The 27,591-nt window shown below is 43.5% G+C and overlaps 1 protein-coding gene across 2 annotated transcripts in view; it reads left to right on the top strand.

Moving 5' to 3' along the window:
- The window catches only part of LOC115092795 (scavenger receptor cysteine-rich type 1 protein M130-like), a 111,476-nt gene extending 84,752 nt beyond the window's left edge, over positions 1-26,724 (top strand). For both annotated transcript variants that reach the window (XM_029604115.1, XM_029604114.1), the window contains exon 8: positions 24,698-26,724. In XM_029604115.1, coding sequence (XP_029459975.1) covers positions 24,698-24,948 — 251 coding nt within the window. In that variant the 3' untranslated portion in view covers positions 24,949-26,724. The remainder of the gene's footprint in view (positions 1-24,697) is intronic.
- The last annotated feature ends 867 nt before the right edge of the window (positions 26,725-27,591 follow it).

The following is a 27,591-nucleotide window of genomic DNA, read 5'->3' as shown; positions in this document are numbered from 1 at the left end:
CATTGGTCTACACCCAGGGATGCGGCCATTTTATAACATGCATGCATACATGCGCACATGTTACAAAATAGTCTGACTGCAGACACGTGCAATTTAAGGGTACGTGCACCTGTGCACACAAATGCTGTTTCTACTTTGAAAGTGGGGGGATTTTAAAAGCCATGCACACAGACATCATTGGCCATTTTCCCAGTTGGTTCCCAGTTCACCCAGTTAAGGAATAGGACTTCCAAACTCCCCTAGTTTAATAACCTCCCTTTCCCCCATTAGCCCCGACCTTTAAAACCCCGCTGATCTGCCTAGAATTCTTTGTTTTACAACTTACACGTCATCCATAGCAGAAGTCAAGTTACACAGCAGGGGACCCTGACGCGCGCCAGTGCGCATATGTATTTACGGACACATTTTAGGTTACAATCACGGAACATCTGTGCCCTGCCCCTTTAAAAACTTTTCATTTGTGTGCGCAGCAGATAGTACACTCATATCTGGCCAGCTTTTAAAATCCGCTCAGTGCTGAATGGCTCACATATTCGCACATCCCCTAATTTCAGCACACATTGGGCTTTTAAAATTCACCTTTAAGTGCACCTAATGTAGGTAAAACCTACTGACAATTCAATAGCGTATATTGCAGCAATTTTCAAAAGCCCAGTTACACAGGTATAGTGCATTTACACATGTAATACCCAGTTTTAAGCTTTTGAAAATTGGTCCCTTTGAATGCATACCTAACATGCTTGGGATTGGGTAGAAAGATGAGTTTTGTTATAATAGTGGTTGAAATAATGAGCCTTTGAAAATGCTCAGCTGCTTTGCCATTTTACCATATGTTGAGTGTTTTCTTCTGTTCCTGCATTTTTGCAATATTCTCTGTTTTTTGTTCTAAATATTGTACATGTTGGTATGCTCTCGCTTTGATTATCTCATATAAATAAAAATAGAATAGATGCATCAAGTTGTACCCCAGATATTCACATGTCTAAGCATGTTCTAGTCATGTTTGCTTCGTTCTTGCTGCTTTGGGCTGTTGTCCCTTTACAAGGGGCTAGAATGTCTTGAAAGCCCACTAGCTGGTTTTTGTCTCTCGCTTTTTTAAAAAAATAGCTCTCTACCTACTTCCTCTATAACATTCTCATCACCGGGGTAAATACTGTGACAGCTTCTGGAACCTGGTATGAGTGTGCCCCAAAGGTTGCTCTGGTGCGATGGCAGGGAATCCCTTCTCCTGAAGGGCAGGGGTGGAAGGTGGACTATGACTGTTGTCGCTACAGTATACCCAAACCTGGAAAGGCTTGGAAATCAAATCCAGATCGCCTGCATGGAAGCCCTGCCCCCAAGCATTTTATGGCCTGCACCTGTTATAGTCCCTGAGACTAGTTCTGATCATAGAGTCTCGCAAGGGAATTGTTTTTGGCATCACTTTACTAATGTGATGATCTTTTGCAACCAGATAAGTTGCAAAGTTCTTCTGATATTTCAGGGTAGGGATGCTTCACTATAGTGACAAATGTGTATCAGATTTCTATATATCTTTATTATTTTCCTTGAGTACAATTTTAAGAACATTTTTGTATTTTTCTAGTTTTGTATTTTTGTATAGATTACTGTTCATCTCACTATAAATTGCCAGCCAAGTTATGCTATTACTGTACAAAATCCTCGTTTTCCTAACATGTAGCCAGATGGACTCAGGACCAGTAGGTTATGTGCTCTTCTGCTAGCAGATGGGAGACTGAGTCAGATTTCAAAGCCGATGTTACACTAGATATACCCCTGCCGTGAGCTCAGCTCTTTAGTATCTCTCCGTCTCCTAGCAGATGCGGACACTAGCACACTGTTAAGAATTACAGCAAAGAAGAAACAAAATTTACCTTATAGAAGATCGAGCCCTGCTCTCCTGCGGTGATACCTAAGGGTCCTTCTCCCAGTCGAGAATTCCTGAGGTGATTTACGATATCCCTCAGAGATGTGCCTTGGTCCGGTAGTCTGTTCCTGGCGTGGACTGAGCCCCACCAGTGTGGCTGAAAGGCAGTGGGTGCAGAAATGAGCGCGGCAGTGAAGGTAATTCCCTCTCCATCAGCAGCTGGAGACCGTCCGGCACACGATCGGTAAGCGCCAAGACCAGGTAAGAAAAAATCTTTAAATTCAGGTCTCCGATCTCCAGAGCTTGGATTACCTTACCGAATTCTTCTCCGGTGAGCACCGATCAGGTTGAGCAGCCTTGGTTGGGCTAGGCCTCAATCCGGTGCAAGGGTCCACACATGTGCAGACCCTCGGGGGGGGGGGGGGGGGGCGCCATCTTACGAGCGAGGGTCGTCAGCGCCATCTTCCCTTCTTGACTGGCAGTACGCACAGGGCAGGCCGGACAGCCGATGCACCTAACTTGCATGCGTCCAATACAGATGCATGCATAGCTGTGCACACAGCTACGTGCACAGCAGCGTGCACAACTGGGCGCACCGGTGCGCATAACTACACACCAGCTGCATTTGCAATTGCATGCGCACAAACACACAGAGAATGGCACTGGCGCCCAATAAGGCCATAAGGCACTCTCTTTGTACAGCCTGGCGCATAAGCCACGCAGCCTGAATTGGAGTCCTGTCTGTGTCAACATTGCAAAGAAGCCCAGGGGGAACCAAAACCTGGTCCCTTACTGTCGGGAGATGGTTCCGGAACTACTGACTATAGCTCCCCGGATCTATGCATCTCCGAGATGGCTTCCCCACAGGAGGGCACCTCTGGGGTCCCTATTCCTATTCCCCCTAGGATTAACATGGACCCAGGGACCTTCTCCTGGCTGGAATTTTTTCAAGGGCTGCAAGCCTTCGTTCAGGCGCAATCAGCCTGGGCTGTGCCCCAGGCTCAACCCCTGCCGGAAGCCCAGGATACTCCGGCCCAGCTCGGATGCCTCAAGACATGCCCTGCCTAACCAAGAACTTCCCTGACAGGGACCCAGACACCTCAGATGAGGAGGGTGACTCTCTGGAAGAAGGAGAAATTCCTCCATGAATGGAACCATAAGAACAAGAAAATGCCATACTGGGTCAGACCAAGGGTCCATCAAGCCCAGCATCCTGTTTCCAACAGTGGCCAATCCAGGCCATTAGAACCTGGCAAGTACTCAAAAACTAAGTCTATTCCATGTAACCATTGCTAATGGCAGTGGCTATTCTCTAAGTGAACTTGATAGCAGGTAATGGACTTCTCCTCCAAGAACTTATCCAATCCTTTTTTAAACACAGCTATATTAACTGCACTAACCACATCTTCTGGCAACAAATTCCAGAGTCTAATTGTGCGTTGAGTAAAAAAGAACTTTCTCCGATTAGTTTTAAATGTGCCCCATGCTAACTTCATGGAGTGCCCCCTAGTCTTTCTACTATCCGAAAGAGTAAATAACCGATTCACATCTACCCGTTCAAGACCTCTCATGATTTTAAACACCTCTATCATATCCCCCCTCAGTCGTCTCTTCTCCAAGCTGAAAAGTCCTAACCTCTTTAGTCTTTCCTCATAGGGGAGTTGTTCCATTCCCCTTATCATTTTGGTAGCCCTTCTCTGTACCTTCTCCATCGCAATTATATCTTTTTTGAGATGCGGCGACCAGAATTGTACACAGTATTCAAGGTGCGGTCTCACCATGGAGCAATACAGAGGCATTATGACATTTTCCGTTTTATTCACCATTCCTTTTCTAATAATTCCCAACATTCTGTTTGCTTTTTTGACTGCCGCAGCACACTGTACCGACGATTTCAATGTGTTATCCACTATGACGCCTAGATCTCTTTCTTGGGTTGTAGCACCTAGTATGGAACCCAACATTGTGTAATTATTGCATGGGTTATTTTTCCCTATATGCATCGCCTTGCACTTAACCACATTAAATTTCATCTGCCATTTGGATGCCCAATTTTCCAATCTCACAAGGTCTTCCTGCAATTTATCACAATCTGCTTGTGATTTAACTACTCTGAACAATTTTGTGTCATCTGCAAATTTGATTATCTCACTCGTCGTATTTCTTTCCAGATCATTTATAAATATATTGAAAAGTAAGGGTCCCAATACAGATCCCTGAGGCACTCCACTGTCCACTCCCTTCCATTGAGAAAATTGCCCATTTAATCCTAATCTCTGTTTCCTGTCTTTTAGCCAGTTTGCAATCCACGAAAGGACATCGCCACCTATTCCATGACTTTTCACTTTTCCTAGAAGCCTCTCATGAGGAACTTTGTCAAACGCCTTCTGAAAATCCAAGTATACTATATCTACCGGTTCACCTTTATCCACATGTTTATTAACTCCTTCAAAAAAGTGAAGCAGATTTGTGAGGCAAGACTTGCCCTGGGTAAAGCCATGCTGACTTTGTTCCATTAAACCATGTCTTTCTATATGTTTAGAACACTTTCCACTATTTTTCCTGGCACTGTAGCGAAGCATCCCAAACCATGCTTCGCTTCTTCCACAAGGATGAATTACCAGCCCTTGTTTCCCAGACCCTGAAGATGCTGGGTATTCCAGGCACGGGACCGTATGGTGGAACCAAAGAAAAACCCCATCTTGGTGTCCCTTCGTAAGGCCTCATGCTACTTTCTAATGATGGAAGCCATCCAGGAACTTATTGACCTGGAGTGGGATGCCCGGGGAGAGACCAGCTTCAAAGGAGGTTGGGCCTTGGAAGCCCCCTACCCTCTAGAACCAGCGACCAAGCCATGCCTGCGTTTCCCGAAAATGGATGCTACGGTCTGTGCCGTCTCAAAGCGAACAACTATTCCTGTTGAGGAAGGGGCTGCATTGAAGGATACTCGAGACAGACGTTTGGAATCCATCCTTAAGCAGGCCTTCGACACAAAAGCAATGACACTGCAGATTGCTTCCTGCTGCACGCTGGTGGCACGTTCCTGCTTGCTTCTCTTGAGAGAGAGAGGCAAATAACTCCGGAATGTATACCGGTGAGACGATGGAACCTGCAGCAGCCTTCCTGACGGACGCAAGCTCAGACCTGGTGCGCACCTCAGCCAGTGGCGTTGGCTCGGTAGTGGCAGCCAGAAGACAACTATGGCTACGGAATTGGTCTGCGGACACAACATCTAAAGCAAATCTCACAAGAATGCCCTTTAAAGGATCTCTCTTGTTCGGAAGCGAACTGGAAAAGTTACCCAGCAAATGGGGCAAATCCCCAGTGCCTCAGCTACCGGAAGATAGGAGTAAAAGATCTCAGCGTCCCTCCCCCAGAAGAACCAAGGGCAGAGGATCGCAGCGCTTTAGACCCTACAGAAACTCGCAGTTCCAGGCACCTCACCCCTCTGGAAGGCCCCCAACCCTTTCAGAACTGACAGACCAAGAGGGGAGCAGGCCCCGAGGGCAGGTTCAAGCCGTGCTCCACAATGAGAATGGGCCGGCCCATCTACAGAAAGAGGAGATAGGGGGTCGGTTTGCCCTGTTCTACCAAAGATGGGTCAAGATAAAGTCGGACAAATGGATACTAAACATCATTCGAGATGGTTACTCTCTGGAGTTCTGCAGCATCCCTCGAGACAAATTTATGATGTCACCCTGCCACTCCCACACCGAGACTGGCAGTAGAAACCACTATAACAAGGCTGAAAGCAATAACTCCGGTTCCCACGCCCTAACCAAATACGGGCCGCTATTCCATCTATTTTTATTGTTCCCAAGAAGGAAGGATCATTCTGATCAATCTTGGATCTCAAGAACGTCAACCGTCATCTGCGGGTACTACACTTCCGCATGGAAACTCTTCGCTCTGTAATAATGGCAGTACAACCGGGAGAGTTCCTAACCTCCCTGGACCTTTCCGAAGCGTACCTGCATATCCCAGTCCATCAGGATCACCAGCGCTTGCTACGCTTTGCGATACTGGGTCACCATTACCAGTTCCGAGGGCTACCCTTCAGCCTAGCAACCGCCCCCAGAACCTTCACCAAAATCATGGTGGTTGTGGCGGCAACACTGAGGAAGGAAGGGATCTTGGTATACCCTTACCTGGGCAACTGGCTGATCAGGGCAAAGTCTTCGGAAGAGAGCCGGCAAGTGACCAGCAGAGTTAGGAGCCTACTGCAGGAACTCAGTTGAGTCATGAACATGGGAAAGAGCAGTCTGCAGCCCTCTCAATCACTAGAGTACCTGGGGGCCTGTTTCAACACCAAACAGAACAAAGTCTTCCTCCCTCCTCCGAAGAGAAGGAAACTGATGAAACAATTACGACTATTGATGACCAATGCACGCATCAAGGTATGGGACTATCTTCAAGTCCTCGGTCTCATGGCATCAACCCTGGAGGTTGTCCAGTGGGCAGGGGCCCATATGTGACCGCTCCAGCGCTCCTTACTGTCACAATGGAACCCACTGTTCCAGGACTACTCAATTCACCGCCAACTACCAGCAGAGGTACGATCTCAGCTCCAGTGGTAGCTACAGGAAGACTACCTAAGCAGAGGAGTAAGCCTATTCCCACCAAATTGGACCTTGCTCACCACGGATGCAAGCCTGCGAGGGTGGGGAGTCCACTGTCAGGAACTGATGGCCCAGGGACAATGTAACAAGGAAGAGGGAGAATGGAACATAAACCGCCTGGAAGCTCGAGCAGTCAGACTAGCGTGCTTGTGATTCAGCCACAGACTCCGAGGCAAAGCAATTCGAGTAATGTCGTACAATGTGACAACAGTTGCTTACATCAGCCACCAGGGAGGAACCAGGAGCCAGTAAGTGTCTCTGGAAATAGATGCTCTCATGGCATGGGCGGAGATAAACCTACAAGGGATCTCTGCCTCCCTCATCGCAGGAAAAGACAACATCTCAGCAGACTTCTGCAGCAGAGAGAGCCTGACCCCTGGAGAATGGACACTGTCAACCACAGCCTTCCAACTGATAGTAAATCGCTGGGGCCTCCCAGCCATGGATCTACTGGCCACCCGTCTCAGTGACCAAGTCCCCAGGTTCTTCAGCCACAGACGACAGCCACACTCCCAAGGAATCAATGCTCTTGTCCAGACTTGGTCAGAGGAAGACTTAATATATGCCTTCCCCCCATGGCCACTACTGGGCAAGCTCATCCGCAAGATAGAACATCACAGGGGACTAGTTCTACTCATGACCCGGATTGGCCAAGATGACCATGGTATGCAGACATGCAAAGACTCCTTGCGGGGAACCCTCTGTGCCTACCTCCACACAGGAACCTTCTCCAGCAGGGCCCGATTCTCCACGAAGATCCATCTCGATTCTCTCTTGCGGTCTGGCCCTCGAGAGGACTAGCGTGAAGAAGCGCAGTCACCCCAAGGCCGTGATTGACACCCTGCTCCGAGCACGCAAGTTCTCCACATCCCTGTCACACATACGGATCTGGAGAGCATTCGAAGCTTGGTGTGATGACTACAGGATACTCCCATGGACAGCCAAGATTCCCATGATTCTGGTGTTCCTACAGGACGGTATGAAGAAGGGGTTGTCACTCAACTCCCTCAAAGTTCAAGAAGCCATACTGTCCTGCTTCAGAGGCAAAGTGGATGGTATCTGACTATCAACTCATCCAGATGTATCCTGCTTCCTGAAAGGGGTTAAACAACTCCGACCACCCCTAAAGTGGCCAGTGCCTCTATGGAATCTCTAGTACTAGACTTCCTACCAGGGGCCTCCTTCAGACCAACACGCAGTCTGTCACTACACCTCTTAACATTGAAGACGGCATTCTTGGTGGCAATATAGTTAGCTTGTCGCATCTCCAAACTACAGGCACTATCCTGTCGGGAACCATTCCTCAGGTTCATGCCCGGAACCATACAACTGCACACTGTCCCCTCCTTCCTACCGAAAGTGGTTTCCGAGTATCACTTGAACCAAACCATCTCACTACCATCTCTGGATGAACATAAGGACTCGGAAGACTCACTCCTTCTTTGCCATCTAAATGTTGGCAGATTCCTATTGCGGTACCTGGAAAGATCGGAACCGGTGCGCAAAACAGACTGCTTGTTTGTTCTTCACAGCGGGAAGAAACAAGGAGAAGCGGCCTCGCGGGCGACCATAGCCCGCTGGATCAAGGAAGTAATCAAGGCAGCCTACATAGAGGCAGGGAAGCCCTTACCTCTGCAGGTTAAGGCTCATTCTACGAGGGCACAGGCAATTTCTTGGGCAGAAACCAAGCTACTGTCACCTGCCGAGATCTGTTGGGCGGCAACGTGGTCCTCCATATACACCACCTCCAGGTTCTACTGCTTGAATGTTCAAGCCCGAGAAGACGCAGCCTTTGCAAGGGCAGTACTGAGTGGGCCATGGGCAGCCTTCCGCCCTGTACGGGAGTAGCTTTCGTACATCCCACTGGTTCTGAGTCCTTCTGGCTACACGCTAGGAAATGGAGAAATTACTTACCTGATAATTTCATTTTCCTTAGTGTAGACAGATGGACTCAGCATCCAGCCCACAGCTGCCCCAGAAAAGGAGAACCTTGGATAGCAAACCTCGAGACTAAGCAATTGCGGGTAAGCCGCAGCCTACCCTTAGTTCAATACACCCACAGTTTGTCCAGTGTCTATGGTTAATTGGTTGAGTGCACTGGCGGTCTCCAGTTTGGAAATTAGGTGAACCAGTTCAAGTTTTAAGCAAGTTTAATCCAGAAGAGAATACTGAAGAGCTGAGGTTACGGCTAGGGTATATCTAGAGTGACTTCAGCTTTGAAATCTGACTCTGTCTCCCATCTGCTAGCAGAAGAGCACAATACCCACTGTCTGCACTAAGGAAAACAAAATTATCAGGTAAGTAATTTCTCCATTCAAGAATCGTATCTCCACAATACCATTTAGTTGCAGCCAATCCCAAAGGATTGTGAAATGCCACTGTCTTGAACTCTGTGCCACTGTCTTGAATTCTGTACTTATGCTGAACACAAACATTGAGCAGTGATTTGATTTTTAAGATGATAGTATTGTACTACTTTTTTTAGAGAGATGCAAAATATTTTTCAGTTTGTTAGGACAGTATCACCAAAATGCTTAGCTGATATGCAGCCTCACTAGCAGTCCAAATTGACCTCTGAACACTTAGTTTAATAGCGTGCCTATTCTAGCTGTTTTGGTAATGTGACCTTTCTGGCCTTCTCAAAGGGTGATGGTGGCAAAATAACTTCCTTTTTTTGGCTGGAGGGAGAAGTGTGTGTGTGGGTTTTGTTGTTGGGTTTTGTTTTGTTTTTGTGGTTTCTAATAGTTTTATTTATGCTGATGCTTGGCACTTTTTTCAAGCAAAGCAATCATTTGTAAGCTTCCCTGGAATATTCACTAGGTGGCAGCAAAGGATGTTACTTTTATAGTGGTCTGTCCTCAAATTAACACTGTGTTGTGAAATTTAATTAGTATTTATAGTATAACATGAGCATGATGTGCAGTGGTTAAATGCATGTATCCTTTCATCAGCAGAAACCAGGCTTCAAATATATTTTCTATCACAAATGTGTAATGGCTTTCGTCTTGACTGGTGTCTGGTCTGCTTGACCAAAGGATGGCAGAACGCCATCCCTCGACAGCCGTTTTACTCTACAGCAATAGCCCGCAGGTGGGAATTTAATTAATTTAGCTTATGCATTTATAAACTGTTTCACCAAATTAATAATCTGCCCTAAGCAGTGTAGTCAGCAAATAAATCAACCCCTCACAATACAAAGCTTGTTTTGTTTTGAGCTAATGAAGGGAGTGTAACATCCGAAAGCAGTCCAGAAGGGGTAACTTTGTTACCATCTGCATTAATTAGATGGCAAACACATACATATTAAGTTACGCCAATTTTCAAAGGGAAAGCACACAATGTACATTTCCTTTTGAAAGTTATCCCAACAAAGTTAATTTCTGTACAATTCCACCTGCTATATCGTGTGCAGAAATCTTTCAGGAAATATTGTAAGCATACTATTGAAATGCAAACGTACGTGCATAAGTACAAACCCTGCCCCAATCCCGTCCTGGGAGCACACTTAGTGGCTGGCAGGTCATTTTTACAAAGATATTAACATGAGAAAAAGTGCATTTTTTTTTTTTTTATAAACAAGCTTCAAATAATACTTATTACCTTACTTTTTTTTTTGTTACTGTATTGAACACTGTTTGTTTTGTGAGATAGCTAACGTAGGATAAGTACTTTTTTTTTTTTTTTTTTTAAATATGAACCCTTCCAATCATGCAATTGGAGAGAGCCCCCAAGTTGGATTATAATTAATATATATACAGGCCTGGGCAACCCAGGCAATTGCCTAGGGCTCCAAATGTCAGGCAGAAGGAGGAGTGCAGCTGTGCCATCTGTCCCAGTCCCATCCACTTCAAAGGGGCACTGCTTTGGGACTCTGGAGAGGGGTATAGTAGGTGGGACTTCACACACACACACACACACTATCTGATTTCTAGGGTCTTCTCTCCCCATCCTCCCCCCGCGCTCCAGTTCTAACTATGGGTGCCCAAATTCTAAATCTGGTCTTGTGTGTGTGTAGATATATGACTCAAAAATCAGCAATCAAGGAAATGGCAACCCCCCTGCACTACCAGGTACTCTGTGAAATAACACAAAACCTGGTGGGGAAAAAAAAAAAGACACAATATATGTAGCAAATCTGACATAATAGCAAAATAAAAAGGCAGCACTGCAAATGTTGCACTGGGCTCGAGAACACCTACCCCAGGGGTGGTTCTATAATGAGGCAGGGTGAGGTGGCCGCCTCAGGTGGCAAGATTTAGAGCTGGCAAAATTGCCCCCTGAAACTTTCCTGCCATGGCCGCCTCACTTTTCATTCAGGCCAACACAAGTGCCGGCAGGAAAACCTGTGGTGCTGGCCCTTTGCCCTTATTGTGACAGGGGCTATCGGTGCCATTGGTCAGCCCCTGTCACATGGTAGGAGCAATGGATGGCCCACACCATTTTTTTAAGATGACTCCAGCCGACCATTGTTCCTACCATATGACAGAGGTTGGCCAATGGCACCGATAGCACCTGTCACACGGTAAGGGCAAAGGGCCATTGGTGCCATTTTGATTACTGGCAGCTGACAGCCCGAGAGCTGGAGATCGCTCCCAGGACCTCTGCTGGACCACCATGGAATTTCAGCAAGTTTGAGGGGATCGGGAGGGTAGGGAGATTGCAATTAATTAAATTTGAAGGGTTGGGGCGGGTTTCGTGCTTTCTTTTTTGGGGGGGGAGCCGAAATAAAATCAGCTCGAACCATGGGAAAACGAAATTTCCCGCGGCGGGCCGATAACGAAGGCCAAACCAAAAGGTTCGGCCGAATCACATCTCTACTATTAACTGTGTACCTACATCAGGGATATTCATCTAGTGCAAATAAGAGATCATATGTTCTCTGTAATGGGACCCAAGTTATAGGACTCTCTTCCTTACCACAGAAAGAAAGAAAACCTCATACGTGATCTGAAAACATGGCTCTTCAAAAAAAATAACCAAAAAAAACCCCAAAACAGAAACATAGAAATGACGGTAGAAAAAGACCAATCGGCCCATCCAGTCTGCCCAGCAAGCTCCCACACTTATTTTCCCATACTTATGTTTCACAGACCACCAAGTTCAGGGCCCTTGTTGGTAACTGTTTGATTCAAATTTCCTGCCACCCCCTGCCATTAATGCAGAGATTAATGTTGGAGTTGCATCAAAGGTGAGCATAAAGCTTAATGGTTACGGGTATTAACCGCCGCATCAAGCAAGTTACTCCGATACTTGTTTACCCAGACTGCACAGATCCATGCCTTGTTGGATGTTGTCTGAATGTAAATCCTCTTTTCCACATTTCCCCCTGCCGTTGAAGCAGAGAGCAACACTGTATATGCATTCAAAGTGATGTATCAGGTCTAATTGGTTACGGGTAGTAACCGCCGCATCAAGCAAGTTACTCCGATGCTTGTTTACCCAGACTGCACAGATCCATGCCTTGTTGGATGTTGTCTGAATGTAAATCCTCTTTTCCACATTTCCCCCTGCCGTTGAAGCAGAAAGCAACACTGTATATGCATTCAAAGTGATGTATCAGGTCTAATTGGTTACGGGTAGTAACCGCCACATCAAGCAAGTTACCCCGATGCTTGTTTCCCAGACTGCACAGATCCATGCCTTGTTGGATGTTGTCTGAATGTAAATCCTCTTTTCCACATTTCTCCCTGCCGTCGAAGCAGAGAGCAACGCTGTATATGCATTCAAAGTGAAGTATCAGGCTTAACTGGTTTAGGGTAGTAACCGCTGCAATAAGCAAGCTACTCCCATGCTTATTTGTATACTCAGACTGTGTAGTTCAGTCCTTGTTGGTTGTTATCTGAATGCAAATCCTCTTTTTCCACATTTCTCCTTGCTGTTGAAGCAGAGAGCAATGTTGGAGTTGCATTAACCATGTGAAGGCTTATTGAGTAAGGGTAGTAATCACCAGGTAGTAGCCTCCATTCCAGCAAGCACCCCCATGCCTCTTCTCTTCATTCCCATCCTCTATCCTTTATGGATCCACAGTGTTTATCCCATGCCCCTTTGAAATCCTTCACAGTTTTAGTCTTCATTTCCTCCGGAAGGGCATTCCAGGCATCCACCACCCTCTCCGTGAAGAAATATTTCCTGACATTGGTTCTGAGTCTTCCTTCCAAGCATATGATCTATCATTAAAAAAAACAAAAAAAAAACTGTAGTAAATTTCTTATATATAGACTGGTGAATGATTGACAGTTACTAAGAAACCTAATGAATGTTCAGACATCTCACTGACTACCTCTAGAAGATTACCTAAAAGGAACTAATTCATCATGAGTTACTATTTAACAATATAGCTAACATGTTCTGATGTTATGTTGTCTTATAACGTGAATATTGCATGTCTGATGTTGTGTGGACCTTAAATGTGAACGTTGCTTTTGTAAACCATTGTGATAATCTTTTGGAATGACGGTATATAAAATGCATAAATACATCTAAAGTTCCCAGGTATGGAGAGTGGGAGATGTTTTAGTATTTTTTTTTATCCTTGTTAGTTTTAATTATTAGATGTGATGTATCTGTTTTGAAATATTTTGTTAGTGTTTGGTAATATTTTAAAAATTTTTATACATGTTTTTAATTGGCTGAATTTATCAGCAGATTTGGCATTCTTTTTATTGGTATGTTTAATGTTTTATATTTCTTGCTTGTGTTTGCATTGCTTACAGACAGGTCGATACAGTAACGTTGAGTTAAAGATTCCCCGTCTGTAACGTGCTGGGAGCGCACAATACAGACGAGTAAGGCCATCCAGCAATACAGTCTCCAGTTTCACGCGTCCTTAGCGCTTCCTAAACCCTTTCCGCACCCAGCATGTAAACGAACGAAAAAGCTGTATAATGAAGGAATTAGCTATTCCCCTGCGATACTGTAACGGGCGCTGATATTATCTCCTCCGTAACCCGCTGTTCTGCCGCGGCCTTAACCTGCTAGTTTACCGCCTCCCCCTAGTAGGAGTTAGTGTAGTGTAGTGTAAAAAACATTGCTTACCTGCCCTGGTCCCCTCCGGTCTCCTGCAGCCCCGTCCGGTCCCCTCCTCCCGAAGAAAAAAAAAACAAACGAAAAAGTTGCAAGGCTCGGGCCTGCTATGGTAAGTGTAAAAAGTGTAAAAAGTGTTAAAAACAAAAAACCTCTGTGTTATATAAAAAAATAAAACAATTTTAAATACCTGTCGGAGGGCCGTGGGTCCAGGCGGCCGGTGGGCGGCGGGCAGCCATCAGCGGCATCCGGTAGTCCCTTCTCCCTTCCTCCCGATTTCGCACGGGCATTCATCCAGGCAGAGGGAGCCGACGGCGAACGACCTCCGGCTCCCCCTGCCTGGATGAGCGCCAAAATCGCACGGGCGGGTTGGCAGCGGGGGGGGGGGGGGGGCGGCAGCAGGATCCGGGAGCGGCGGGTAGGCAGCAGCGGGGTCCGGGGGGCAGCGGCAGCAGGATCCAGGGGCGGCAGTGGCAGCGAGATCCGGGGGCGAGTAGCGGCAGCGTGTTCGATCGGGCAGGTAGGTGGGAAAAAAAGATGGCCGCCTGCACGGGGGAAAGCTGCAATTGGCCGCTGAAGACGTGACGTCACACCCCGTGACGCCAAACATCGTGACGTCACGTCTTCAGCGGCCAATTGCACGCTTTTCCCGTGCAGGCGGCCATCTTTTTTTTGCCACCTACCTGCCTGCCCGATCGAACACGCTGCCGCTACTCGCTCCCCGGATCTCGCTGCCGCCCCTGGATCCTGCTGCCGCCCCCCCCCCCCCCGCTGCCGACCCGCCCGTGCGATTTTGGGAGAAGGGACTACCGGATGCCGCTGATGGCTGCCCGCCGCCCACCGGCCGCCTGGACCCACGGCCCTCCGACAGGTATTTAAAATTTTTTTATTTTTTTATATAACACACAGGTTTTTTGTTTTTTTTACACTTTTTACACTTTTTTACACTTCCTGGTGCCTGTCATTTCAAATGTCATTTGAAATGACAGGTACCAGCGCACCCAGGTTACTGTATAGGCGCTGTTACAGCGCCTATACAGTAAAATGGGTTGCGCGGGCATAACCCTTCCCTAACGCTTCACAGCCGCAGCATGCATTTGCATGCGATTAGAAGAGAGAATCAGGCGTTAGGTCAGGAGAACTGTGCATGCGGGGAGGAAGGGTGCGCCTGACACTGCCGCACTGTTTTTACCGCGGCCTTACTGTATCGAGCCGAGAGTTTGGCTTCTTGTGATTTCCAGTTCAGTTTTTGTCTGCACGTTTCAGCTTATATTTTATGATCTCTTTATTCTGTATTTGGTGAGAGTCTATCTGTGCTCTGCTTGTGTGATTGAGGCTTTAGGTATTCTGCTAGCATGTAATTTCTGTGTAGGGATTTACCACAACCTGGCTTTAATCTGTTTTCCTAACAGGAGGTATATTAGTGTTTTGGGCCTGATGTAATATTTCCAGGATGGCTTTTTCATAGATTGGGTGCTGGCAGTTATGATATGGAAGGCTTACTATATTGAAATTGTAGTTCAGTTTATTCCTGGCTTTCTGTGGGCCAAATCCACACCCAGTGCACTTTACCATAGGCCTAATACCATGTGGGATCCAGTAAACTGCCTTGATTACTATGAGAAAGGTAGTTTATTAAGTCTATTAAACTATTATTATTGAAAGTGTCTTTTTTGCAATGTATGCAAATATAATATATATGTTGTTTTTACTTCAGAAGATTGAATGTTTTTTTTCCATATGCAATCTGCCTTTTTAGATTGGGGAAGTGGTTCATAAATTTTAGAATGGAAAATAATGCATAAGTTTTAATTGTGTGGGGAGAGAAGGGGGAATGAAAGGCTGTAAGGTTTGTCTAGAGCATGTAATATTTTTGCATCTGCCCTAAGAAAGAGTGTGTCATACACACCGATTGCATTCACTGTCTCCTCACATCCCCGGGGGCAGATCCTGGGGAAGGGTAGGAGGCAGGCAATAGGGACTGGAGAAGTAGCCTAGTAGTTAGAGCAGCGGGCTGCAAACAAAGGAAGCCAGGATTGAAATCCTACTGCCATGCAGGGCCGGAGAGAGCAGGAAGGAAAGTAGGACCCCTCTGTAAGGTTGTGATGTGATACTTAATAAGAGAAATTGTTTTCTAAATTTCCCAAATAATTTGTATTTATTTAAGAAGGCTTTACGAGCTTTTTTGTTAGCAAATTCTTCAATTACAATTGAAATTTTTAATTATACATGTTAGAAATAGATATATTTAGCTTTTTTAAAATTTAGCCCAACAAAAGTAGGCCCCTGATCATTGTAGGCCCTAGCGAAATGGCCATGCTGGCACCCCCTCTCTCCTGGAGTGACAGTGCTTTTTGAAACTTAGTTTTGAAATTAGTATTGTTTATAAGTAATAAATTATACATTATATGGTTTATGTGAATAATCTATGTAAAAGAATAACAATTATAGAAGTTGGGGGCAGAGTCGCATGGCTCCCCCAACCAGAAAGGCATTCCAGTGCCCCCTTGATCTCGGCCCTGGTTCTAATTGATCTGGAAGCCCAAAGGAATGGGAGGATGCTGTTGGTTAAAAAAAAAAATTGTTGTAAACATAAGTATTTACTGCATCAGGAAAAGTAGAATAGTCATTCTCAATCTGGGGTTCATAAAACCATCACAGGGTTCTTCCAGAAGGAATGCAACTAAAGTGCAGCTACTAAGAAAAGCAGTAGGCCTCACCTCACCAATGACAAGCTCCGCTCTAAAGCTACTTCTCTTGATCTCATGCGGAGAATGGGAAGAACACGGCATTAAGGAGCCCAAACCTGCATGAAGAGGAGAAAGGGAAGAATGCAGCTGATCACTACCACTGGGAGCTTAAACCCAAAGCAAAGTGGAGGCAGGGAAGAATGGCACTGATTGCCTCTGTGAGGTTCTCAACCTGGTGCCAAGAGGAGAGAGAGAATGCTGCTGCCAGCACCTTCAGTGGCTAGTGTGCCACATGACCAGAGAAGGAAGAGGAGAAAAACAGGAGGATAACCCTGAAGCACATTTCCAGTCACTGTTGCACTCCGCTGGACTGACAGTGAGGGTGAAAAAGTGAATTGAGCGAGTGGTATAGCCATGGAGGCAGTGGTGAGGGAAAGGAGGAAGTGGCCTTGAGGGGGCCGGCACATGGAGGGAGGAGCATTGCGGGGGGGAAGTACTCTGGGGAGAGGGCAGGAGGGAGATCACTGGGAAGGAAGATCACAAGAAGAAAGGCTCTTGGGAAGGTGCCAGGAAGGTTCCATGGAGTGGGAGGGCAGAGAGAGAGGGAGAAAAGAGTGAAGAAGGGAGAGTGCTTGGGAAGAAACTAATAGAGGGCAAAGGACAGGAAGGAGAGATAACCACCAGGGATTAAGGGGATGGAGGGAGAAATAATTTTCAGGTATTCTGGGAAAGGGAAGAAGAACAGAGACTGATATAGGGAATGAGAGATGATACTAGTTAAAGAAACAAATGAGATTAAATCAAAAGATGACATTAAATTTCTCAGAGTCCCACCCAGGTAGAGAGTCCATCAAGCTAGGTTGAGAGAACATTGCACAAAGCTCATCTTTGGCTGAGTTTCCTCACTCTGAAGGTCATCAAATCTTCACAAGAGAGCACTGTTCTGTTCGTAAGTCTCACACTGAATGTCAAAGTGGCCCCTAACCCCTACACTAATACCTAAACCTCACCTCGAGTTACTAGGTGGGCCTCCCATAGAGATATAAATGCCTATCTAGTGTGAGGGCATGCTAAAATAAGAATCATATAAAAACTGACAGTTAAAAGCCTGTGAGAATAACCAGGTTTTATTCAGCTTCCTAAATTTGAAATAGTTTTTCTTAGTATGAATAGCCAAAGGCAAAGAGTTGCACAGTAAAACTGCAAATTAGGAGAAACTAGTCTCCTGAGCTCTCTAGTCTAATCTCCTTCGGGGAAGGCAATATTAATATCTCTTGTAAAGAGCAAAGAACAAGAAAGTAAAAATAAGATTAGAGAGGTATGTGGAAAGACCTAAATAAAAAGCTTTCTTCCATTCTACAGATTGGTAGCCAATGAAGGTCCTGCAGACGAGTTGCATGATCATATTTTTTCTTCCCACAAATCTATTTGGCTGTTATATTTTGCAAAATCTGTATCCTTTTCAAAGAACTGAGTGGTAGGCCTTGGGTAAAGAGAGTTGCAGTTATCCAATGGTGGCCAGCTTCACAAAAAAGAACTGGTTTCCAGCACGTGTGCAGGACACTGCAGCTACTTATCTTGACTGCTAGACACATCTCTGTTAGTCGCTGTTGCTCTTAAACTGAGAGATGTGCTGATGTACAATTAAATGTAGATATAGCTGGCTAAGTAAGGGCTGGATTTTCTACATTACTGAACTGCAGCTTCCTGAATCCCGGAGCTGGCGGGGGGCAGGGAGGTGAAATGGGAGGTGGGCCTGCGAAATTGCTGCCAGCTTTCACACCCAATGCCATCGTAAAAGGCGGTGCTATTGGGCGGGCTACTGGCGGCGTTAAGGGGCCTTACCTTTTTGCCGTCAGCGAAGTTTCCATGGCATCTGCCCCGACGACGCCCCCAACTCCTCCACTTCCGATGCTGACGCCGCCCCGACTCTGCCCCAATCTAGGGACTTTTCGTGTGCGTTATCAATAGAAAATGACCCCCTAAGTTAGCCAGGTAAGACTTACCAGCTATCTTACATGGGATAATCAGCAGCAAGGTAATGCTATTGACTATTAGCTGCTACTTACCTGGATAAGACTTGTCCAGCTAAGCTTAGACCTGCTATGGAGCAAGTCTAGCTAACTTATCTGGTTAAAGTATGAATATCACTATTTATGTGGCTAAGCTAGCAGGTAAGTAGTGCCACCCTGTTACACCCACTGCCTGTCCACTGACTACTTAGGTGGATAAGTGACGTATCTTGCTAAGTGGTGACCGCTGAACATAGTTGAATATTCAGTGGCCACCACTTAGCTGGATAAGAAGGGGTTTTAGTGTTTGAGTATGAACTCACTGAGTTTTAAAATTTTACTTTTAATTTGAGCAATTGTAGCCAAGTTATCATAGGCAGGCACTAATGGGAGACTTAACTAGTAGAAAGTAAAACTGTTCCTCCCCAACTCAAATGGATTGCACTCCAGGTTTTGAGTGTCTGTTTATCAGAATAATAGAAAAATGAACAATGAATTAGTGCCACTGCAGGCAAATCTCACAAATATTCATATCCTAAGCAGAGGATCTATTGGTCGGCCTCAGTGATAGTATTTGACATTGGTATATTCTCTATCTCCACCAACCTTTCTGCCTCTCTTCGCCTTTTATTTAATTTTTTTGAAAATGTAATTAGCATCATCTAAAATTCTGAGCAGCTCACAATAAAACATACATATTCATTAAAACTTAAATTAAATACAAAATATAAACTGAGTAAACAATCATAATCAAAAACAAAAATAATAAGGGTATAATAAAACACTTGCTTCTGCCATCCCTGCAATGATAAAATTTATTAAAAGAATGCCAGTTCAAATAAGGGAATTTTCAGCTGCTTTTTAAAAGACTTGGAGGTAGATTTTATAAAGTGCGCAGCGCATACACATGGATGCGCCGATTTTATAACATGCGCGCCGGACTTTATAATCCACGCGCGTATGTGCGGACTGCGCACGCAAGGGAGGGACCTTCTGCAGTTTCCATGCAGACACATTCCGGCCTTCCCCAGTTCCCTCCCAGTCTGCTCCAATTAAGGAGCAGACTGGGAGAGAACTTCCCTACCCCCTACCCTAACTTTTTCTTTTTTTTCTTTGTTGCACAGCTTACTTCAGCTCCTGAAGTTGCGCGTGCCGGCAGCCGGGTCTTTGGGGCAGTGAACAATGATGCCATCCTGGCCTGCCCCCTGCTGGCCGAAGCGCGTACCAGGCTTTATGCACACAGCCGGGCCCTTTCAAAAATTGGCTTGGCGCGTGCAAGGACCTGCCACGTGCATAAATCCTGGATTCTTTGCGTGCAGGGTGTTTAAAATCCGGGCTATGGTATATTCCAGCTTGTGTAAATTTAAAGGTAGCTTATTCCACAGCTGAAATCCAGCAACAGATAATTTATCCTGGGAACCTGCAAGCCGTATAGTTTTATGGTTAGGGATATCTAGTAAACACTGACCTTCAGATCTCTGACAGGATGGTGGATTTTTAACAAGGTATTTAAACAGAGAGGAGCATCATGTCAGAGCATTATGTATTAAAACTATTAAAACTAAGACCTTGTATTACACTCTATAAGTCTATATTCAACCAGTAGCCAATGTAATATCTTTAAAACTGGAGAAATATGATCAAACCTTGAAGTACCAGTTAAAATCCTTGCAGCTGAATTCTGGATCATCTACAAAGATCATAAGGTATATTTTTGCAGTCCTAAGAAAAAGGAATTACAGTAATCCAGATATGAAAAAAGCAATGCCTGTAATACCATAAGAAAATTAGAAAAGATAGGGTTTTAATCTTCGTAACATCCTTAGTTTCCAGTAGGAGGTTTTTACAAGCAACTTAATGTGCTTTGACAATGATAATTTAGAATCTATCAGTACTCCAAGGTTTCGCACCATCTCGATGATGGGGATTTGTACACCTTCAAAACAAAAAGTATTAGGAAAACAAAAACCTCCATGCCTTTTGAAATGAATGAGTTCTGTTTTTCCTACTTTGAGTGACAAATGAGTATGAGTTAACCATGCTGATACAGAGGTATATGTAACCATGCTGATATAGAGGAAAAATAACCCTTGCTGTAGTTAACACGATGTTAGGTTCCATATTAGGAACTACCACCCAGGAAAAAGACCTAGGCATCATAGTGGATAATACTTTAAAATCCTCAGCTCAATGTGTTGCAGCAGTCAAAAAAGCAAACAATGTTAGGAATTATTAGGAAGGGAATGGTTAATAAAACGAAAAATGTCATAATGCCTCTATATCGCTCCATGGTGAGACCACACCTTGAATACTGTGTACAACTCTGGTCGCCGCATCTCAAAAAAGATATAGTTGCGATGGAGAAGGTACAGAGAAGGGCAACCAAAATGATAAAGGGGATGGAACAGCTTCCCTATGAGGAAAGGCTGAAGAGGTTAGGGCTGTTCAGCTTAGAGACGAGACAGCTGAGGGGGGATATGATAGAGGTCTTTAAGATCATGAAATGCCTTGAACGAGTAGATGTGAATCGGTTATTTACACTTTCGAATAATAGAAGGACTAAGGGGCATTCCATGAAGTTAGCAAGTAGCACATTTAAGACTAATCAGAGAAAATTCTTTTTTACTCAATGCACAATTAAGCTCTGGAATTTGTTGCCAGAGGATGTGGTTAGTGCAGTTAGTGTAGCTGGGTTCAAAAAAGGTTTGGATAAGTTCTTGGAGGAGAAGTCCATTAACTGCTATTAATCAAGTTTTCTTAGGGAATAGCCACTGCTATTAATTGCACCAGTAGCATGGGATCTTGGTGTTTGGGTAATTGTCAGGTTCTTGTAACCTGGTTTGGCCTCTGTTGGAAACAGGATGCTGGACTTGATGGACCCTTGGTCTGACCCAGCATGGCAATTTCTTATGTTCTTAGGTAAGATAAATACTGAGTAGGCTCAAAGTACTTTCCACATCACTTTGACAAGGAATCAAAAACTGAGAATCATCAGCATATAGATAATGGAGACCAAGACCAGATGGAAGTTTACAGAGAGCTCTTAGATAAATGTTAAACAAGGCTGCTGATAGAAATGACCCTTGAGAAACTCCAATCCTGAGAAGGAACCATGATAAGGTGGCAGAACCCAATGTTACTTGAAGAACTCTTGTCTGAAAGATAAGTTAAACCACTAAAGAACTAAATCATTTAACCCAATTTGAATTAATCTTGAGCATAAAATGTTATGATTGAAGGTATCAAAAGCAGATAAGTCTAATAAAACAAGAATGAAACTAGAGCCGCTGTCAGTGCCCTTAATTACATAATGTAAATTGGATCTTATTAGTATCTCAGTACTAAATTTGGGCCTAAAACCGCATTGACAGTTGTCTAATATTGAATTATTATCCAAATATTGCTCTAATTATTTAGATATTGCAGACTCAATAGCTTTTGCTAAGAATGGACTTAGTATGGATTTAAGTAATTATAGGCCAATCTCTTATCTCCAGATGGCTTCTTGATCAAAGGACATAGCAAGGCTTTTTTAAGAAGAGGGACATTGTGGCTACTCAAAGGACTGATTTACTAAGGATGTTAATGGTCCACTTATGTCTTCTATTATCAATCTTATAGTTGAACTACAAGGATATTATGGACAATTGGAAGAGTTCACCTTTTTTATGATTTGGGCAACATCAGTAGAGCAAACTGGGTCAAATTTAGACCAGCATGATACCATAATTATACTGAAGGTCACCGGGAAATGGTGGTAAAGAAAATTTTTCATTTAATTTAGAAATTTTAGCATGAAAAAGCTTTGCAAAATCATCAGGTGTTAAATTTCCTTGAAATGGATAAACATTTATAATTTTTACTCCTGTTCCCATCAGTTAACTTAGAAACCAGATAAAATAGCTATTTTGAGCTATACCTGCTTCTTGGATTGATTTAGATATGAATATCTTTTTGGAATTCATAACTGAACTAGGATATTTCTCTAAGGTTAATTCGTAAGTATCAAGGTCATCTCTATTCTTTGATTTGCGCCATCATCGCTCAACTTTGCAGAGCTCAGATGTAAGGCATTTACATTGCAATTTCTTATGTGGCGTAAACCACAGGACTCTATTGGGTCTATTTAATGTGATTTCTTTAACGGGAGCAATACTATCAATACTTTTTGACAGAGACTGTCCAATTAGATACTGTTTCAGCTATATCCTTTTTCAGAAGGTTCATAATACATGGAATCCATATTTCTTTGTTTATCAATGTCATATGAACCTCTTCTCAAATGGAAAAAGAAAAGTAGGTGACCGAGATGAATAGAGAGGGGCAGCTTATATATATATATATATATATATATATATATATCACTTTATATATATAAAATCGCTGTTTCCCTACGTACTCCATACCAGCCAAGAGAAACAACTTTGACTCTCCCCTACTAGATAAACATAAGTTATAGTTTGTTCTAATCTATGTACAGGTACAAGACATACCACTACTTAATGACTATTAAGTACAATTACATCTCCACCTAATGAGAAATGATACTCACCACCATTTATGTTGCTATACTGTAATTTACCATGATGCATGTTATACTGTAAAAAACCTTCTACAATTCCTTGCATGTTATAATGCTCCCCCTAATATAAAGCCTCAATGTATAAGTTCAATGTATTATAAAGCTTCAATGTATAAGTAGCACCCATCCTCCCATCCCCCCCCTCCGCCCTCCTAAAAACCTCATTTACACTGTAAACCGATGTGATATTCCAGATCGAACACTGGTATAAAAACAAATAAATATATAAATATATAAAATCTTTTTTGAGGTCCCTGGTTAGAAGCTTTGCTCCTGCTGGTCAGGAGGCATGCCAGGGAATAGAATGGATAAAAATGAGGAAAGGGATGCTTCAGGGTTGGAGGCCTGTCTAGTTTGCCCATCTGCCTCAACTATTCAATCACTGCTACTCCTTTGTATATAAAGACTGGTTCGCTTTGGCCATTTTATTTTTATTTGAAATAAACAAAGTCATCGTTGGTCAGTGCCCTTTCCATGTCATATATTGATTACTTGCCATATTGGTTGATGATATCATGTCTATTTATTTATACTGAATATTTACTGATTATTTAAATTTCCATAAACATTCTGAAGCATAAGGTTTTTTGCTTTAGTTTTTGAATATGAAGCAAGATTTTGTAGATTTTGTAAGTCTTTCTGTTTTCTACTTCTAGGTTTTATTTGTATTTTTATATTTCTTGTATATATTTACTTTACTAAACACATGGTATTTTTAGTGTCATACTTTAATGTTTTAGGCCGAAAACAGAGGGCGAAGGGGGACGGGCCTGTGAAAGCCTGCAGCCTTCGCACCACGGCGATGTGCCGGTTGCCAGCTTTCACACCAAATAGCGCCACAGCGAAGACACTGCCAACTCCTCCCCTCCCCCTAATTTGCATGATATTGCATGCGAAAAGGCCCTTTTTGCATGCAATAGAGGCTTATTGCACGTGATACGGCCGTATTGCGTGCGATAAGTCTTTGATAAATGATAAGTCTTTGATAAAAACATAAACATACTGTCAAAAAATTTAAGTATGTATTTTTAAGTTTATTGTAAACCTCCCTAGAGTCTCTTGTGAATTGGGTGGTATGTAAATTGAAGACATAAATTAAGGTCCCTATGATCAATCCTCCTTCACATCCTAATTGGGTTATACTAGTCATATAGTGAAGACTATTATTTTGTGCTTACATAAGCCTTCATTCTTGGCAGGCATGGGCTGCTTTGTAAGGGGGTGCTAGAATGGGGATTTCAAGACAGTGTGTGCGCAAAAATGTTAACGCATGATCCAAGTCAGGTATTAACATTTTGGCTTGAGAGCCCATGGTAATAGGTGGAAGAGAACATGCCATGCTATTAACTGTCTGTCCACTAATCCTAGTTTGCATAAATATTTCCTTATGTATATGCAGGTATGTGCTACCTTTAGCAGTAGGTTTTACTTGAGTAAGTGGGCTTTTGAAAATTGCTACAATATATGCCATTGAATTGTCCATAGGATTTGCTTGCGCAAGTGCATGTTACATGTGTACTTCCGCCCCCCTGTCGACTCATTCTTTAATTGTTATCCTGGTTAATATCTCCCTGTTTATTGTACTTCCAACTTTAAGTTATATGTAAACCGATGCAATATGATTTTTCATGAATGTCAATATATAAAAGCTTATAAATAAATAAAATACGTGTAAATGGCTTTTGAACATTGCTACAGTCATAATTACATTTATGCATGTAAATTGCTTTGAAAGTTTACCTGCTAGTGCATAGTGCACTGTTCAGGCCTTAGCATGCTAATACATAGGCCACAATCTGTTCTTATATTTATTTACTTTTAGTTGTCGTCTTTTATTTTGGTACATATTTCAGTTAATTCAAGCTAACTAAAACAAAATTTTCCCCTCTTATTTTTGTTTCCAGAAGTAAATGCTCTTCTGGCTCCCTATGGGTTTCGACTGCACAACACTATCACCCCTCCACCAAGCTATATGAATGCATTGAAGGTCCTGTCCCGACCTTTGGAGAACACACAGACTCCACCTCCCAGCTACTTAGAAGCCCTGAAGGTTCTATCAAGGCCTGTTATTGTACATGTGCCTGCAGCGCAGAGCCTGGAGGATGAAGAGCTGGTAGACCGGAAAGATCAAGAAAAACAGAACATAAGCAAATAATGGTTCTAGGGTAAAGTAGAACCACAATTTCAAGAGAGGCTGCCAAGAACACTGTGCCCATGTTAAAACAAGGGTTCTTTTTTTTTTTTTTTTTTTTTAAATCTGTCTAATTTTAGGAGGCTTTCCCCATAGCCAAAAACAGAAATGTTAAGCAATATCAATACAAACATTTTAGAACGTTTCTTATGATTGTGTCATAAGAATCACACTAGGATATGGAACAAGAGACTGTCATGAACAGATTTTTCTGGTGATAAATGGACAGAAAATGCATACCCCTACCCATTGCCTTGATGTTTTGAAATTTTCTATCCAGCATTTCCTCTAGTTGCAGAAGGTTGACCAGCATGAGTTCCTGGAGTGGACTAAGGGAACTTGCTTTCACGGTTTGATTTATTTAAGCTAGAAAAATACATGAAAATAATAAGTGAGAATTATAGTATGAAATCTGTCTTTACCGTGAATGATGCTAGTGGGAATATGTACAAGACTAAGTTAAAAGTAGTGGGGTTTCCCCCACAGTCAGCTAAAGACTGTTTCTGTGAAAACTTGAAAACTCATCTGTGGATAATCGGTAGGTTGGTTCGATAAAGCATACCAGTACCTGAAAAGAGTCCCAAATGCTGGTGGTTCAGAGCTCTTGCATCCCCCAAAAAGAGGTCTGTATTTTAGCATATTTTCGATGAATATGAGATATATTTGCATATATATAGGCTAAGACCAAAGTTAATTTGCATAGCATAGTTTGACCAGCCTGAAACCCAGCCATAGACTTAGGCACATTTAAGGGGACAAAATCTATGAATGAAGCCCAAAGTGTGGCAGCTTCCCACGAACGCACTCATCTACCTCATTTTTCATGTGTTATAGTTACTGGGCCTATTTTTCCCTCTCAAGTAATGTTATCAAAGGCTGATGGGCCATCAAGCTTGGCCTTACCTCACGTGGATGCTAAATGGTAGTTTTTACATCTCTTCCAAGGCAAACCAATAGCTTCGCCTCTTAGGTTGCGCAATAAGAACCATAAGTGGAACCATTTATCATAGAGTAAAAACTGCAGACATCTTGGGGCGGGGGTTGGGGCCATCACTGGGTATAGATATGCCGGGCAAGTCTTTCTGTGCGGTTAGCAACCTCCACTTATAGTAGCATCCTCCTCATACATTTATAGTCAGCCACTGTCATACACAGCAGCCTCTTGTAAGGACAGAAATGTCCAAACTCCTGGTATTCTTCAAGGAGGTTTACAGTGAGGATAGAAATTGGATCTCCCTCTCCATCAGGGACAAGAAGTAATGGACTTAAAATGCAACAGGGGAGGCCTTAGAATGTTCTTTCTAAAGTTAAAGGCAGTTAAAGCTCAGGAACATGTTAGCAAGGGAAGCATCTCAATCCTCTGTCAGGGGAGGATTTTAAGAGTGTCTACGTATGGAGTGATAGCTCTAGTGAATCCTGCCTTTGAGGTCCCTGCTAGCCATGTTTTTATCATATCTGCTCAGGTGTCCACAGCTCAAAACTATTTACTAGTACCCTGCATATCACAAAAATACTATCCTAATAAATAATGCCCTGCAGTTACACAAAAATAGATCTTTCTAAAATGGTGGGCTTTTTTAAAATGGCGATTGTTTACTTAATGGTTTTAATAGTTTTTTATACACAGATGTTGTCATTATATATCTGTATTTATGTAATTGGTGTTTTGGGGCTTTGATTTTAAAATTTTAAGAACTTCAACCTACTTTTTTTTCGGTTATAATAAAGGATGGTGAAGTATCTCTTGTTAGCACACTGTTGTGAGTACAATGACTTATGTGACTTGCAGCTTCCGAGGTGGGGTTTCATCAGTGTGTTCACACAGGTAAAGGGGAGGGGGGGGGATACCTGTGCTTTCTTGCCCAATATGTGGGTAAAAGGACTCACACAAGGCTTGCGTGCATTACTTTTTCCATCGAATAGCAGGGCTGAATTAGCCATGATCTGCGAGTGACATTCGGTGGCACAGAGTGGATCTGTTTCTGCAAGCTAGCAGAGCTTTGAGCTTTACTGAGCATGTGGGAGGTTCTCACATGGGCATTTGTTCAGAGCCTCTTCAGTACATGTCAAAGCTAGCAGGAGTATTGTCTACTCTCTAGGGAAGAGGGCAGGCATCTCATGGCTAATTCATCCTGCTGTCTACAGAAAACATTGTTTACAGAAAGCAAACTTGCTTTTTTTCTATTGATAAACAGATTTGAATTAGCCATGATTTGTAGGGAGTCCCAAGTTGAGGATTGCAGTGGAGCGTTGACTGGTAAGCAACCTAGACTCTACCATGGGGAATAAACTATTTATTTATGAAATACATGGTGCAGAACTACCTGACCAACCACACTGTCCAAAGTCACTAGGTTATCCAGGCAGTAATGAGATGTGAAAGTATGCACAGAGGATGAGATAGCAGCTTTATAAGTATCTTCAATGGGCACCTGTCAGAGGTTTGCAATTGAGGAAGCTGCTTTTCAAACTTGATGGGTTTGAATTGGGTTGGTGAGATCGAGACCAGCTGTAGCATAGCAATGTTTGATGTAGCTAGTAATCAAGTCAGATAAAGTCCTCTTAGTAACGGCTATGCCAAATTTGTTTGGATTATAAGAGATAAAC

The sequence above is a fragment of the Rhinatrema bivittatum genome, chromosome 5 (assembly GCF_901001135.1).
Source record: "Rhinatrema bivittatum chromosome 5, aRhiBiv1.1, whole genome shotgun sequence".
NCBI classification, from domain to species: domain Eukaryota; kingdom Metazoa; phylum Chordata; class Amphibia; order Gymnophiona; family Rhinatrematidae; genus Rhinatrema; species Rhinatrema bivittatum.
This window is presented reverse-complemented; position numbering and strand designations above follow the sequence as displayed.